The 17347-nt window shown below is 39.8% G+C and overlaps 1 protein-coding gene across 1 annotated transcript in view; it reads right to left on the minus strand.

Annotated features, from left to right (window-relative positions):
* ADGRG7 (adhesion G protein-coupled receptor G7) overlaps positions 1 to 8836 on the minus strand; it is a 93199-nt gene extending 84363 nt beyond the window's left edge. Inside the window, 1 exon segment of the mRNA XM_067033516.1 lies at positions 8792 to 8836. Within this exon segment, the coding sequence (XP_066889617.1) occupies positions 8792 to 8836 (45 nt within the window).
* Between the last annotated feature and the right edge of the window lie 8511 nt (positions 8837 to 17347).

Genomic DNA, 17347 nt, shown 5'->3' on the forward strand with positions numbered 1-17347 from the left:
TACACTACTGTTATATCTAAGATAATCAGTATGTAGCATTTTTTAAAAATACTGATGACTATTTTAATGGTTACTGTTCTATCTAGGCTTTTTCCCCTCCTTTTGGAGTAAATTTTGGTCACTTACATTTTTTTAAGAAAATTGTCACTTGACCAAAGTTTTATACTAGCTAGGATAAGGTTTTCCATGGTATTTGCTTATGTTTTTCTTCATTAGTTATTGGTTTTTTGAAATCACTGTCTTATTTTTTAATATATTTTAATAGGTAATATATTCAAAGTTGAAAATAACATTTGTTCCCATCCCCAAATATACACAAGTAATTTCTATTCATTTTTTCCAATCCTTCTTTTCACAAGAATAAGCAAATATGAATCTATAGTCTTATTTTCTCCCTCTCTTTTCTGTAGCTTGCTCTTGCACTTAATGGATGTCAAAAAATCTTTTCATAGCAGTCCACAAGAGAACTTCCACATCTTCTTTTACAGCTGCCTTATATTCCATTGCGTGATTGTGCCCTAATTTAACTAACCACTTATTGATGACACTTGTATTGTTTTCAATTGTTGCTTCAAAATTGCATTCTACACATTTTATTTTGCCCTTGTACAAATTCATCTGTAGAATATATTTCCAGAAATGAAATTTCTGAGCCAAAGAATACACATTCGTCTTCTTGACAGTTATTACCATCTTGCCCCACAGGGGTTGTACTAATTTGCATTGATATTTTCACCAGCAACGCAACCATATGCAGGGTCTGGGACAACGTGCAATGAAGACCTATCTACCATTTACAAAAAAGTAAGTGCAAAACTTTAATGCCGTGATAAACATACCTTCATAAGGACCTGAAAATCCAAGTCTGAATTTAGAAATCGGGGGTTCCTCGAAGCCCTATGTCAGAAGGTGAGAGGCCCGCAGCCGCCCCTTTTCTCTCCATCTCCGTCTTGTCCCACACTCAAGGGGGCCTGCGCTCACACACGCAGACACCTCAGCCCACACCTCAAGATCTTTTCACAACACACTGTGAACAGCCACCCCTCGTGGTCTGGGAAGCACAGGCAGCGTGGCTGACCCTCCAGAAGATGAGAAAGGCAGGCGCAGTCCTGGGAGGCAGAGCAGGGCTTCTGAGGACCCATGCATAGGAGGCAGGAGGCGGGCGATGCTGGCTCTGGGTGGGCGTGTCCCCTTGGCCTCACAGAGAAGTAGGATTTTGCTTAAAGGGTCGCGACCCTTTTATTTTCGTATATGTTGCTTAATTATGCCTTTTTTTTTTTTTGTCTTAACGAATCTCGCTGGAAATGTATCTATTTAAATTCATCTTTTCAAAAAACTAGCTTTTGGTTTTGTTGATCTCTGCTCTTATTTCTTTGATTTCCATTCCATTAATTTGTTCTTACTTTTATGACTGCCAGACATACTTCCTTAGAATTTACTCTTTATTTTTTTAACTTCTAAAGATAGAATGCTTAAATCACTAATTTTCACTCTGTCTGGCTTTTTAATATGTACATAAAGCTATAAATGTCATTCTAACTATATTTTTAGCTGTGCCACAAGTTGTGATATAGAGGGTTTCCCCTGAATTTTAAAATATTTTGTAATTTTCATTTGATGTCTTCTTTGAACTTTTTAAAACAATCTTTTATACATTTATTGGAATTTTCTTGGTTATTTTATGCACTGTCTTCTAATTGTATTGCATTGTATTTACAGAACATAATCTATAGGATTGATTCTTTGGTACTCACTAAGACTTTCTTCTGAAAATAATATATACTCTCTATTTACTGTGGCAATTCGAATTTATAAATCCACTAAGTCCAGTTTGTTAGCTATGTTTTTCAAATTTCTGAATCCTTACTGATTTTCGCTGCTTGACCTATCAGTTTCTTACAGGAAAGCATTAGACTCAACCACCCCCATTGTAAAGTTGTGTATTTATCTGCATAATTCTGCTGTTTTGCTTCTGAGTCTGTATTAGTTGATGCATACAAGCACAGGATTATTGATTCTTCCTTGTTGAATTACTTATATCTTTGAGTAATAAAACTCTTATTCTTCATAGTATTTTTTGCCTTAAGTTCTGGTTTTCTGATATTAATGTTGCTAACTCAGCTTTCTCTTGCTTTGGATAGTATTTGCCTGGAATTGGTTTTTATCATCATTTGTTTTTCATCTTTTTGTGTCATTCAATGTTCTGTGTTTCTTATAAACAGCAGGAGTTACATTTTGTTTTGCTTCAATGATATCCAATATGACAATACCTTTCCTTAAACAGATGAGTTTAAAGTACTTAAACTTGTGTGTTTATTATTTCTACTATCTTATTTCATGTTTTCCCCGCTACTTTGATTTCTTCAATGGTATTATTTTCTTTATTTATTTCATTGTTTTCTAGTACAGTTGTCCTTCAGCATCTGCAGGGAATTGGTTCCAGGACCTCCACAGACACCAAAATCCACAGACGCTCAAAGTTCCTTTTATAAAATGATATAGTACATTCAGCCAGCCCTTCATATCTGCAGATGTGAACCCATGGATATAGGGGCCCAACTGTATTTTAGTGTCACCTTGTTTTTAAATCTCCTGTAACATTAGCCTTTTAAGATGTAGAAAGCAATCTATGACTATTTAAATCTACCAAAAAGTTTGTCAGTTTGTTTGCCCTGATATATTATATTTGTTCCTTCTAGGTTCAATTTATTGATTTCTGAAGTATACGGTTTAATCTTTCTTTCAGTTAGGGTCTATGTGTGACAGATTCTCCAAGGTTCACCTGAAAATGCTTTTATTTTGCCCTTGCCCTTGTCAGTTTAATAAGGTATGCAATTCTGGGTTGACAGCACTTTGAGGATATTATCCCACTGTTTTCTAGAATTTGTTGCTGTTAATGAGAAGTTTTTCTTGATCTAATTGTTATTCCTTTTTAAGTTTTCTTTATCTGATGTTCTGCAATTTTACCATGATGTGGATTTATTTTTGTTTCCCCTGCTTGAGATTCAGTCATTGTTCAATACAAGTAAATTCTTAGTCATTATTTCTTCCAATGTTGCCTCTCCCATATTCTCTCTATTCTTTTCTTCTGGAATTTCTGGTAGACCCTGTTGAAATTTAGCCTTATATATTTCAAGTTTCCTAATCACATTTCAAAGTTAACATCTCTTTATATTGTTATATTACATTATAGGTAATTTCTTCAAGTCTTCCATTTCCATACTTCTCTAATGATTTCTAATCTCCTTTTAATTCTACTCATTAATTTTTTTATTATTACTATATTTTTCATTCAAGAAATACTATTTGGTTCTTTTTCAAATTCTTTTATCCTTTTAAAAAAGTACAAACTTTTTCTTTTATTGTGATTTTTCCTCCTGTATTTTTAACTTTTAAATCATTTTTTAAATACTTTATATTTTCTTTCAGATTGTTCTGTTATATCCAGTTCAGGAAAAGTTGATCCTATTGGCTGCATTTAATGTCTCTCCAACATCATGGTTCATTTGTAATTTGGGGCTGTAAACTCACCTTTATCTTACTTACTGCTCTTCCATGAGATTTTATGGATCCTATTTGTGAAAATATTTCTACAGGGAAATTTTGCAGCACTTCTGTTATTATCTTGGGGTACCATCAGTAGTAGTCTTAAACTAGTTTCAGGATAATGTCTCACTGGGGGTTTCTGCACTGAAGGTAGGACAAATTCAGATTCTATAGCCTGGGGTCTCAATTACTTGTGGTGACTTTTCTTTTCCTACTCATGTCCCTGAACAGATGATAGAGTTATTTAATGCTTCTCTGGGTTAGTGAGCAGAACTTTTCTAATCTTTTCATGGTTGAGGCAACTTTTAGAGGCTTTAGGGGTTATCCCCGTGGCTCAGGTCCAGCTTTCCCACTTGACACAGGATGGAAGTCATGCTTCCTGTGTCCATGTGTGCATTGAAGCCACAACCCCCAGCCTCTATGGCTTATGCCACTGCCTCACCATTATGGTATTGACTTTTCTCTTTGTTTCTGCCACCTGGAATTTCCCTTCAAGAAAGAAAGCCTGCTATATATTGGAATTATTTTTATATTTTATTCATAATTTCTATGTGTTTGTAAGTAGGAAGGGCACCTATCCATGTCTATTTAGCCTGCCTTTTTGCCACTAGTCAAGAGTCATTCCTTATACTTAATGAGTATTTTGACTCCCTTTAGAGAAAGGACTATGGTTTATATCTCCAGGTCCTAGCACAATGCCAGATACATAGAAGTTACCCCCCAATTTTTGCTCATTTGCTTCTTTTCCATTTACTTTTTGGTTGAGCTATCCACTCTTGAATCATAATCACATTTTAACACCTTGTGCTCCCCAGTTCAAGACCCTATCATCTGAAATAACTAAATTACCCACAAAATATAGCAAAAGTAGTATTAGTATTTTTAAGCCTCTCTGTTTTTTCTTTTTTTTTTTTTTTTTTTTTTTTTTTTTGAGGTATGCGGGCCTCTCACTGTTGTGCCCTCTCCCGTTGCGGAGCACAGGCTCCGGACGCACAGGCCTAGCGGCCATGGCTCACGGGCTTAGTCGCTCCGCGACATGTGGGATCTTCCCGGACCAGGGCACAAACCCGTGTCTCCTGCATCGGCAGGCGGATTCTCAACCACTGCGCCACCAGGGAAGCCCAGCCTCTCTGTTTTAAGTAAAGAAAGTCAGATCCAGAAAGATTATGTGGCTTGTTTATATCCTATAACTAGTTTTTTAGAGTTATGGTCTCATAAAATTGACAGTAGTTCTTCATTAGCCCAACTTCCTCATTCTATGCAAAGAGTACATTCTCCATTAATAGTAACTCTTTCCAGAGCAATAACTGGTTGGTAGGTGAGTGGGGACTAGAATTCAGATCTCTTGGTTAGTAATCAAGTGCTCCAGGTCCTTCCTCACAGTGCCTGCCTTTACCACAGGGATAACAGGAAGAGTGAGCATCAGTTTCATTTTATTTGAGAATCCATACACTGGAACATACTTAATAGTAGTATTTTTCTTTTATAACACCAGTGTGATAATAATAATTCCTTATATTCTTTTAAATTGTAATAAATAATACTTCGAGGAATACTAGCCCTTTTTTAACACCTTTACTACACATCATGGAAAATTAAGTGCAGAACATATGTGACACGCACATTTCATCCTACTAGAGCATGGACTTGAGGATATGGGGAGGGGGAAGGGTAAGCTGTGACGATGTGAGAGAGTGGCAGGGACATATACACACTACCAAATGTAAATTAGATAGCTAGTGGGAAGCTGCAGCATAGCACAGGGAGTTCACCTCTGTGCTGTGTGACTGCCTGGAGGGGTGGGATGGGGAGGGTGGGAGGGAGGGTGACACAAGAGGGAAGAGTTATGGGAACATATGTATATGTATAACTGATTCACTTTGTTGTAAAGGAGAAACTAACACACTATTGTAAAACAGTTATACTCAAATAAAGATGTTAAAAAAATTTAAAAATTTAAAAAAAGAAAAAAAAGAAATAGCATTCTTAGTAATAAGCTTTGGAAACACTGTCTTGCATTAACATCTGCAGAATGGTCGTAATTGAACTGTATGACTATAGGCACTGATCATGGGCTCATGTTTGCCATGTGGTAATGGTATTCATCTCGTGGAGGGTTCCAGATATTTTGAAGGGGTTGTACACTGGTGACTGAAAACTGACTTTGGTGGTGCTCAGACATTTTTTCTTTCACACCTGACAGAAGTGCTGGAATTCTGAGATGTTACAGTGGCCATAGCTTTTCAGTGCTTTCATATCTTCATCTATAGGCCAACTATCCAGCTAGGAACTCTAGAAATTCATAAAACAGAAGAAATCCCTAGGCACAGAAATTTAGATGTTGACATTTATATAACAGCATGAATTTCAATTGGTTATAGACAAATATATAAAGTCATCAATTTATATACACACACATATGAAGAAGACAAAAAAGGAAAGGAAAAGAACTAAACAGGGAATAATTCATTTATTCATTCATTCTACTCATGCAGACCTCACGCTACATGCTGGGGATAAAATAGTGAATAAGAGAGGCAAGGTCCCTGCTCTCACATAGCTTACACTCAGGGAGGCCTGGATTTGTACTGACTTTGTCTCATTTGCTCTGTGACCCAGAACAAGCTACATAAGCTTTTAAATCTCTGTTTCTTCATATTTTAAACAACCTATGTGAGGCCTTTTGTTCCTGAAAATTTCGGTCCTAAAGTCATAGTTGAGGAAGCCCAGAGCAGATTCAGAATCCAGCGAGATAAGGAGGGGATCCACAATGGGGGAGGGCAAAAGGCAGGGGAGAGTCTGGCATGAGATGTCAGACCCCAAGTAGGGTGAATAAGGCATCCATGTGATGGGGAGAGGCAGCCTGGCATGAGGTTTCAGAAGCAAGGGGTGAGGAAGGTGTCCAGGTGAGAGATAGCCCCATGTGGGAAATCAAAGCTAGAGCAGAGAGAGGAGGGCAGTCCTTCAGAGACCGAGAGGGGTCAGGAAGACATCTTCATGGGTGGACTGGTTGGTGTGGGAAGTCAGAGCCATAGTTAGTGAGAAGAGTATCCACATGGAGTAGCAGCCTGGAATAGGGAGTCATACCGCAGGCAGGAAGAGAAGGGTGTCCACACTGGGTGGAGGTGGGGGTGAAGATCAAAGATCGGTTACATACTGGATGATCAAACAGCTAAACATTTAAGAATAATCAGAGCCAAGTTCCTTACTCTAAAAGGGAGTTACAACTGTGGAAAGGGAGAAACTTGACTTCCATAAGAATTTCAAAACAAGTAATCAGAAATGTGGAGAAAGAAACAAAGTACAAGTAATCAGAAACGTGGAAAAAGAAACAAAGTTACATGCAGTCAATTCTGAAAGAAGCAATATCCTGCAGGGAAAGTGGCTGCCAGAAAAATGAGTAAATGCAGTCATGAACTTCTTATCCAAAAGAGGAAAACTTTTGACTGCAACAAAGACAAGTGTTTCAAAGAAGGTGTATGATATTACTTTTTATTTCTAATACTTGAACTAAATAATTTCCATTATGTCTTAAAAAAAACTATAGGGCTTCCCTGGTGGCACAGTGGTTAAGAGCCCACCTGCTGATGCAGGGGACACGGGTTCATGCCCCGGTCCAGCAAGATCCCACAAGCCGCGTTGCAGCTGGGCCCATGAGCCATGGCCGCTGAGCCTGCACGTCCGGAGCCTGTGCTCCGCAACGGGAGAGGCCACAACAGTGAGAGGCCCGCGTACCACAAAAAAAAAAAAAAAAAAAAAAAAAAACAAACCAAACTATAGCACTGAATTGGAATTGGATGTATATATCAATAGAAACTCATGGATTTTAAATATATTTCAATGTCTATTCAATAAATATATTTTATATATAAATAATATAGAAGTAAACATAGGTGCAAAGTGTGTTAATACACAAAAATGTATATGTTGCATATTTATGATATAAATATCACATTTACATACATATATTGTCTAGCTCTAGCCACTCATAGGGCCTGGAAGCATTTATACCCCATTAGCAATAAGCACACCTAAATCTCAGATTCTGATCTAAAAACAATTTTCCACTAAAAAGAATATGGCTTCTTGGGAAAATGGCTAATTCCAAGACTGGGGCAGGGAAACTCCAAGATGAGCCTAGAATATCTTATACCAGAGAGCAAAAAAGTGTTCAAGGAACAATGGGTACATATTAAATGGACACAGACTCCAGCATGAAGTGACCCCCCATTACCAAATGGGGGACAATTTGAGCATCAAAATAAATGATGCTGGGCTTCCCTGGTGGCGCAGTGGTTGAGAGTCCGCCTGCCGATGCAGGGGACACGGGTTCGTGCCCCGGTCCGGGAAGATCCCACATGCTGCCGAGCGGCTGGGCCCGTGAGCCATGGCCGCTGAGCATGCGCGTCCGGAGCCTGTGCTCCGCAACGGGAGAGGCCACAACAGTGAGAGGCCCACGCACCGAAAAAAAAAAAAAAAAAAGATGCTTATAAAATACTATAATCCATTAAATAAAACAGGAAACCTACTGAATCTGAAACTCTGTGGGTGGGGCCCCGCAATCTGTGTTTTAATTAGTCCCCCAACGTGATGCCCACAGACATTTGGTGAGAATTACCCTCTCCCAAAGGGAGTGAATCATTTGCAGCAAATTAGCAAATGGCAAGAGATTAAATGGCTTTTTCATGTAATAGGACATTCCTTTGTTAATGCTTATAGGAAATCTCATGGCTTTAAAGATTGACAGATATTCAAATAAGTATGCTAAAATTCATAAGGAGCCTGTATTTTTGTCACATATGAAACTACCATTCTGTTTTATCTTATTCATTTACTTAAACAGATTTTAATGAGTTTATACCCAGAAGTGTCAAGAAGTTCTGAAATCCTTTTTATTTGCCTACCATCTGGACTGTGACCCCCATCAGAGAGTTAAGTATACAGAAACCTGCTTACCTTACTGCCATGGCATTGATGACCAAGTCCAGCCTCAACTTCCCCACCTGTTATACCTTAGAGATGAGCCTCTGAGTTTCTCCATTGGAAAACCTCCCAGTGGCATTAGCTACCCCTTAATTAGTGAAGAGTCTCAGCCACTGCTAACAGAGAAACCCTTGAACTCACCTGTTTGTATATCTACACAACCCTACCATCCTCTGTTGCTACCTGGCGGTCAATGGAGAACAGGAAGAAAGGTACCCACAAAAGTTTTTCTGTGCCAAGAGGAAGTTACCAAGTCACTCACCTTTCTTCCTTGTGCCTTCCTGTTTTCCTCTGCTCTGTACGCCATTGTTCTTCAGGTGCCTCCTATACTGCCTGGAGCAAGATGTTCCAGATGGGATCTCAAGGGCTGATGGATACATAGAAGGAAGTAACTGCTTAACACTAGCAGAAGTTTGTTGCCTACGAAATTCAGGTACGTGTGGAAGATGCTGGACTCTGATTAATGTAACCCTGAGCTAATCTCTCCATGCCCCAGAAGATGAAAGAAAAGGAACCTCAAATTCTTTCTTAGTTTTAAATTTACTTCTGCATCTTGCTCCAGAGAACCTCAGTTTCTCTCTTCATCTATTCTGACTTGTTCCTTTTAAATTTCTTTACCTGTTTTCTCCTCTTTTTCACCCCCCATATCTGAGCTAATGGGCACAGGTATGTGGTCAAGATTGAAAGAAGAGAGAAATGGTCCATTGTGGGTTAGGTTAAGGAACATAGTGTGGGAAATAGTTTGATTTTATTCTTTTCCTTCTAGAAACGCTGATTCAGGTGAAAGGCAAATCCAGAATTTATAGCAACTAGACAAGAGCTTCAGCCAAGACATACTAGTCCCATGTAACACTAGTCCTTCTGAAAATAGTTATATGAAATCTTAAGCTTAGCTGAGGCAAGATGAGTTGATATTTTCAATGTCCTGCATCAAAAAGCACTATGATTTATACTTTAACAAGAAAATATTCTAGATCCTAAATCCCTCCATTTAGTATAATTTTACAGAAACCATTGGCACAGATATCAGTTATCTATTTTTGTATAATACGCCACTCCAAAACTTAGTGATTTAAAACACAACCACCATTTATTTGCTCATAACCAGGTAATTTGGGCAGGACTCAGCAGCGATGGCTTTGCTCCACATGATCATCTAGCCAAGTCATCTGGAAGTTTGACAGGAGCTTCAAGGATCCAAGATGGCCTTTCTCACATATCTGGGATCTCAGCTGAGGTGACCAGAAAGGCCAAGTTGACTGGACCTCTCTCTACCTCATGGTCTGTGCTTCTCAATGGCCTCTTCCTCCTTGAAGATTTCCCAACAGAATAGCCTTGCCTCCTTCACATTCAGGCTGGGTTCTAAGATGGCAACCGTGTAAGCTGAAAGGCCTCTTAAAGTCTAAGACCATAATTTGCCACATTATGCCCTTAGCACATTCCACTGGTCAAAGAAAATCATAAGGCCTGTCCAGATTCAATGTTGGAGGGAGCTACAAAAAGGCATGAATTCAAGGAGGCAGAATTCACTGGGGGCTATGAAGTTTAATGTTATGTGTCAACTAAGCTAGACCCTGGCACCCTGTTATTGGTCAAACATTATTCTAGATGTTTCTGTGAAGGTATTTTTAAGAAGAGATTAATGTTTTCATCTGTAGACTTTGAGTAAAAACACTGACCTGGGCTTCCCTGGTGGCGCAGCCTGCTGATGCAGGGGACGCGGGTTCGTGCCCTGGTCCGGGAGGATCCCACATGCCGCGGAGCGACTGGGCCCGTGAGCCATGGCCCCGGAGCCTGTGCTCCGCGGCGGGAGAGGCCACAGCAGTGAGAGGCCCGCGTGCCGCAAAAAAAAAAAAAAAAAAAAACACACTGACCTCCACTGAAGAGGGAATTCTGCCAGCAGACAGCCTTTGGACTCAAACTGCCTGCCTTCCCAGTCAGTCTTCTGAAAAGCTTTGGAGCACACCCTGCAGATTTGGGGCTTGACAACGTCCACAATGAGTCAGTTCTTTAAAATATATAAATTACATATATATATATGGGATAAATTAGGAGTTTGGGATTAAAATATATGCATTACTACATATAAAACAGATAACCAACAAGGACCTACTGTATAGCACAGGGAACTGTACTCAATATCTTGTAATAACCTATAATGGAAGAGAATGTAAAGAAATAATATATGTATGTATACCTGAATCTCTTTGCTGTATATCTGAAACTAACACAACATTGTAAATCAACTCTCTCTCTCTCTCTCTCTCTCTCTCCTTCTCCCTCTCCCTCTCCCTCTCCCTCTCCCTCTCTCTCTCTATATATATATATATATATCTTATTGGTTCTGTTTCTGGAGAAACTTGGCTAATACAGGGGGCACCTTGTAATAATCACCATGCATTTTCCAGATAAAGACCGTAATCCCCAGAAAGCTTAACAATATTATATGATACTCAAGGAGTTTGTTATCTAGTTAGAGAGCAAACATATAAAAAATTAGAGCACACCAAAGACAACAATGCAGAAGTTACTAGTTCATAAATGATTTACTCTATAAGTGTAAACTCTACCTTCCTGAGGAATGTTGGACAAAAAAACAGTTAAGGAAACTTGCCAACCTGAGCGGGGCCATAAAGCCTCTGAAGTGGAAAGAGCATAAATGTATAACCAAACCAAGTTGTCAGCAGTTTCTCAATGAGGACAACACACTTTCTGGTTGGTAATAAAACTTAGGAGAGATAATATCTTCATCACTGGCATTGCCATATAACCTTCAGCATGTCATTTTACAGTTCAAATACATGCCTTATTTTGAAGTCTAAAACATTAAACTTAAAGTTATTGTTAGAGTAATGAATGTATTAGTTTTCTATGGCTGCTGTAACAAAGTACCAATAAACTGAGTGGCTTAACTGAGAAATATATTGTCTCACAGTTCTGGAAGCTTATATGTCCACGATCAAGTTATTGGTGGGGTCATCCTCCCTCCCTCTGAAGGTGCTGGAGAAGAATCTGTTCTAACCCTCTCTCCTAGCTTCTAGTGGTTTACTGGCATCTTTGGCATTTCTTGACTTGTAGACATATCACCCTGGCCTGTGCCTTCCTATTAACATGGCATTCTCCCTATGTGTGTATCTTTGTCAAAATCTCCTCTTTTTATTAAGGACACAAGCCCTACTGGATTGGGGTCCACCCTACTGCAGTATGACCTCATCTTAACTAATTATGTCTACAACAACCCTATTTCCAAATAAGGTCACATTCTAAGGTATTGGAGGTTAGGACTTCAACATATGAACTTGGGGAGACACAATTCAACCCATCATAATGGGTTAGAGTACTAATAAATTAAAATCTAAGATATTTTTAAATAAACCAAACTCTTCCTCTAACAATGCTTGTGGTCTGACTTTGGGTTAAGGAAGCTTCTTTTGAGATGTGAACCTGGTACTTTGGCTTATGAATTGTGTTTCCATGCTTTGCCACTAGAGGGTAGCATCATTACTATTGTTTTTTTCTGCTGTTAAGCTTATTACACAGTAACTTCAGACACTTTTTTTTCAGGGGGGTAGGGAGTGGCGAAGGTATCAGCTGGGAAGAATAGAGTGTCCTGGTCATACCTGTCCTGGCAATTCCTCTCCTGGATTTTTGCTATGGGCCAAATGTTTGTGTACCTCCAAAATTCATGTGTTGAAACTCTAATCGCCAGCGTGATGGTATATTTGGGGGTGAGGTCTTTGGGAGGCAATTAGGTCATCGGGGTGGAGCCTTCATGATGGGATTAACACCTTTATAAAAAAGAGACTGGAGAGAGATAATCTGTTTCTCCCACCAGGAAGTGGGCCTTTACCAGACACCAGATCTGCTGGCACCATGATCTCGGACTTCCCAGACTCCAGAATTGTGAGAAATAAACATTTGTTGTTTAAGCTACCCAGCTTATGGTGTTCTATTATAGCAGCCCAAACTGACTAAGACAATTTCTGACCGGAATCAAATCACCAGAGATATTCAAACAGAAGCCAAAGTCTTTTCCTCTGAATGGGACCTTTGTGTGGAAAGCAGAGCTGGGGGACAGAGGGTCTTAAGAATAAGGCAGGTCCCTTTAAGAAAGAACTGAGCCATTCGCCATGCAGTCATGTAGCCTCTGAAGTGGAAAGAGCCATCTCTCTCCTTCACCCACCCCCCACCCCAGGGTCAGGAGATTTATTGATCTATCCTATCATGGGCTTGGCCACTAACTGACAGCATGATCTTAGACAAGTCACAAACTCTGGTCTCAGAGTCTTCACCCATAGACAACCTTTGAGGACCTATTTTCTCTAAATGATATCTTCCTTTGAATTTTCTCTCTCCTTTCCACTCCAGACTCTAGCTCACCTTTCAATGCTACAGGTTGAGAAGGATTCCTTAGGCGCTACAATAGAGGCAAAAAAAGTGTGGTTGCCTTTAGGAGATTATAATATAGTAAGAAGGAAGCATTTATGTCCAGAGATAATTAGAGGACTGAATAGCATATGATCTGCTCTCTGGGCTCCATACTGTAGGAATTTCTAAACAGGAAGGTGTGGTATGAAGCAGTAGAAAAGAAAAGCTTTGAACTGGGCCTTAAAGAATCTCCAGAAGTTAGGCTGAAGGAGGAGGGAAGAGAGGGTGGTTAATACAACTTAGACATGGAAATTAAAATAAACAAGTTTTAGGGAACAGGGAGCAAGTCAGCATGATTGGTACAGGGGTCGTGTTGGATAATATAAGAGTATAACTCTATATTGAAATACCCTCAAAGTGATTTTATTTTATTCAGGTTCAGTGCTAGTCAATTTAGAATTGATCTGAGAGGCCAACGGAACCTGAGTCAGTTTCTGAGCAGATGAGAGAGTTGTTCCAACCTCAATTGCTAAGCCCCTTGATTACTTGGATTCTTTCTGCATTTTAGAGCCTGTATGTATTTTGGCTTCAGACACCAGTTATCAAGTGGGGGATTATATTGGGCTCCACCCCCAGCTTCTTAGTAAAGATCTTTAACCCTCCCTTTAGGACACTTGAAAACACGCAGAATAGCTCAAGATCATGAGAGAAAGCAGGTAAGAGGCACTTTCTTGCCTCCATTCTAACCTTTTGCATTAATCATATCAGTTCCTCCCAAAACTCACACAAGCACTGAACACAGCTGTGTTGTCCCTGCTTTAAAGAGTTAAAGGCTCAGAAATACTGACAGCCTAGCTCAGAGCTGTTGAATTATCTTTAAAAGAGAGTGACCTAGGGCTTCCCTGGTGGCGCAGTGGTTGAGAGTCCGCCTGCCGATGCAGGGGACACGGGTTCCTGCCCCGGTCCGGGAAGATCCCACATGCCGCAGAGCGGCTGGGCCCGTGAGCCATGGCCACTGAGCCTGCGCGTCCGGAGCCTGTGCTCCGCAGCGGGAGAGGCCACAGCAGTGAGAGGCCCGCATACCACACACACACACAAAAAAAGAGAGTGACCTAGAATTCATTAGGCTATCGTCTTAACATCCGTAAAACATCCGTAAAAAGTGAGCAGTCTCATCAGATAGGAAATATATGGGAAAAAATGGGCATTATTACATCAAGTTCAGAAATTTTTACTCTTAGAAGGAAATATAGCTAATATCTTAAGAGCTAAAGAACAATGAGATCCCTTCAAATGACATGACAGCCTGGGTGGGGATTGCAGGTTTTCATGAGTAGGCAGAAAAGACAGGCAATTTTAAGTATGACTCCAGCTGGGGAAGGCACCTTCCCTGTGCTGTGCAAGACTGGGAGACAGCCTGTGTGGAGGGTTTGATGTCGTGACTATAAGTAACTGCATTCAGCACATGCCATTAGGGTCACTGTCAAGAATCCTGTCCCATTCAATATCTGGGTCCAATATCTCAACAAGCAGACTAGGTGTTCCCTGACTTTGTCATAAACAAATCATTTCCTTAACAGTAAGCCTATTTTAACATGGAAAGACTCGAGCTAAGTACAGAAATGTTTAAGAGCATCAAAATCATAATGTTGATATTTGTGCCTTAAGGAATTATGCATGTGTAGCATTTTAGGTATTTATAATTTTACAAATATTTTAATTTCATCTATGCAGATTAGTCTTGTAAGTTCAATTTATAAATGTGCAATTGACTAACAAATTTACACTTGCGAGTTTCAGTTGAAATCTCACTAAGTTTATACAGTATTGGAATATTTAAGAAAACTTAAGTTTCACCACATTTATAAGTTTAATAAATTAGATTTGTAATAATAACAACTTGAGAAGATTTGTTGGTTAATTGAAGTACTTAAGAATATAAAAAATATTTAATTCATAAATATAGTGAAGAAGTTTAAAGGGAAATCTAATTATCTAAGTTTAAAACTGTGCCCCAAACATTAAAGTCTCCTTAAATTGAGTGTTAAAATTTGCTAGACTTAAAAATAGAATAATAGGGCTTCCCTGGTGGCGCAGTGGTTGAGAGTCCGCCTGCCGATGCAGGGGACACGGGTTCGTGCCCCGGTCCGGGAAGATCCCACATGTTGCGGAGCGGCTGGGCCCGTGAGCCATGGCCGCTGAGGCTGCGCGTCCGGAGCCTGTGCTCCGCAGCAGGAGAGGCCACGACAGTGAGAGGCCCGCGAACCGCAAAAAAAAGAATAATAATATTCATTAAATGAACTTAAAGGTATAAGAATGGCTTATATTTTTCATTTTTACCAGTTTGGTCCAGGAACCCAATCACTCTATTCACTGCACATCTCTTGAGCCACCTCTCCAAGCTTAAAGCAAAAATCTCCCTTCACTGCCATTTATTTAGGGGAAATTCTTTTCTATTATTTCATGCATGTCCTCTATTCTCTCAATCTTCCCATCTGGAATTCACATTAGAAAGAATATAGAATTTCTGGATCTATTCTCCATGTATACAGACTTTTCTTTCATGCTTTTTAATCTATTGACTCCATGTATTGGGGAGAACTTGTCACTTCTCAGCTTTTATTTTCACTGTTCCTGTAGCCCCGGTGACTCCTAAACCACATTATTAATACACATCCAACACAGAATCAATACAACCTTGATTAATGAGCCCTAAAGTGACAAGATGATGAGGAGGACACCAAGACAGTCATAACCTGATCTTTCACTTCAACAATGATCTGGTAGTGCCATCAGAGGCTGCAGTTCCCCAAGCAAAGGCAGTTAGAGATCACAGAAATCACTGAAGAGGTATTATCACATCAACAGCCATGTTGATATTGCGTTGAGTCTCTTTAAAGAGTCTCTTTACCTTGGTTATGGCAAATCAAGCATGGGATACTGATGAAGGGGTTTGGCAAAAGCTCAGGAATTGAGACCCCAGGTTTTTGGAAGAGTTGAGATAAAATACAAGCAAAAGTAAAGGAGGGCACCCTTCCTCCATCCCTTCCTTGGTGAAGGCTTCCATAAAATTATAATAATAGTGCTCAATTTATTGTTCATTTCAGGGACTAGAGGCAGATAGTCCTAAACTATGGACTTAGACCTGAACCAGAAGTTCCTCCTCTGAGAACTCACTGGGTTGCATCTCACTTGTGTTCTCTCTGTGCAGAGACTGCAGGCATGGACATTTCTACTCTCTCATAAAGACTGCTAGTATATTTACACTTACAGTTTTCAAAATTCCAGTCTTAATCTGGTTCATGCTAATTATTCCTAGAGTTCCTGCTCAGGCCTAGATACCAGCAATGCCGTTTTCACGTAACCTGCAGTTGACAGCTCACTCTTCTGAAATTCAAACTTGCCAAAATCATAGAAACTTTCTGGGCTAAGGAAAAAAACCCTAAAATATGAGACACACATGGGGTAGAATGCCATGATCACCTGGGGACCACGGCACGTGGGTATTTCATATGCCAGAAATGTATTAAGGTCTATTGCATTGTTCAATATAAACATGTAGACACCCACATCTGCTCTTTTCAACCCTTACATTTTAAAAAAGAAATGTATCCAGTTCATTGGCCTAAAGAATCCACTCATCTCCCTCTTCAGTGTCATGTGATAAGACCAGACTGGGGCAGCTTTCTGGATTTGTCAGTGCTTCTGGAAAGCCAGGGAGCTTCAGGTTTTAATTACCCATGTGACACCTCCAGCTACCCACTACATTGCCTATTTTCCTTCATATTCAAGTCAACCATCACAGACTCCTGCAGTACTCCTTTTCTCTTCTGTCACAGCAGAGACTGGGCTTTCTGACTAATATGGTACTCAATTAACTTGGATTTTGTCTCAGAGACTCTAGATTCATAAAATGTGACAGCCGGAAATTGATTCATCCAATTCAATTCCCTACCATCAGAGAGGACACGGTAAATGTTAAAACCCTAGAGGCTGGTGAATAGTAAAGCCAGAATGAGAAAAGATTTCCTGACTCTCCATTGGAGCTTACTTAGTCCACTGATGAGGGAAGGGCTCTGACTTTTTACCTAGGTATTCCATTAAAGGATTTTCCTTGCTTTAACCCTTCAATTATTTTAGCAGAGTGGATGGCATGGTGGCCATACTATGCTGTGTGATGATTTTTTTACTCTTTGGATAACATCATGACTCTTCTTTCCCCAAATTTTCATGGCTTTACCAACCATGTGCCCTTCTGTAACCGTGGATCAACCCTTTTATCTTCTCTGAGAGAGTACATCGTAGGATGACTTCTGGCTTGCTTTTCCCAGGGGAGAACGCAGGTGCTACAGAAAGAGATTTCTCACAAAAAGGAATTTCAGTGTCACACAGCTTCTTCTTCATGACATAAAGGTGGGGTGCAGTTGAATAACAAAAACAAAGATCTGAG

Source organism: Kogia breviceps, chromosome 5, assembly GCF_026419965.1.
Source record: "Kogia breviceps isolate mKogBre1 chromosome 5, mKogBre1 haplotype 1, whole genome shotgun sequence".
Lineage (NCBI taxonomy): Eukaryota > Metazoa > Chordata > Mammalia > Artiodactyla > Physeteridae > Kogia > Kogia breviceps.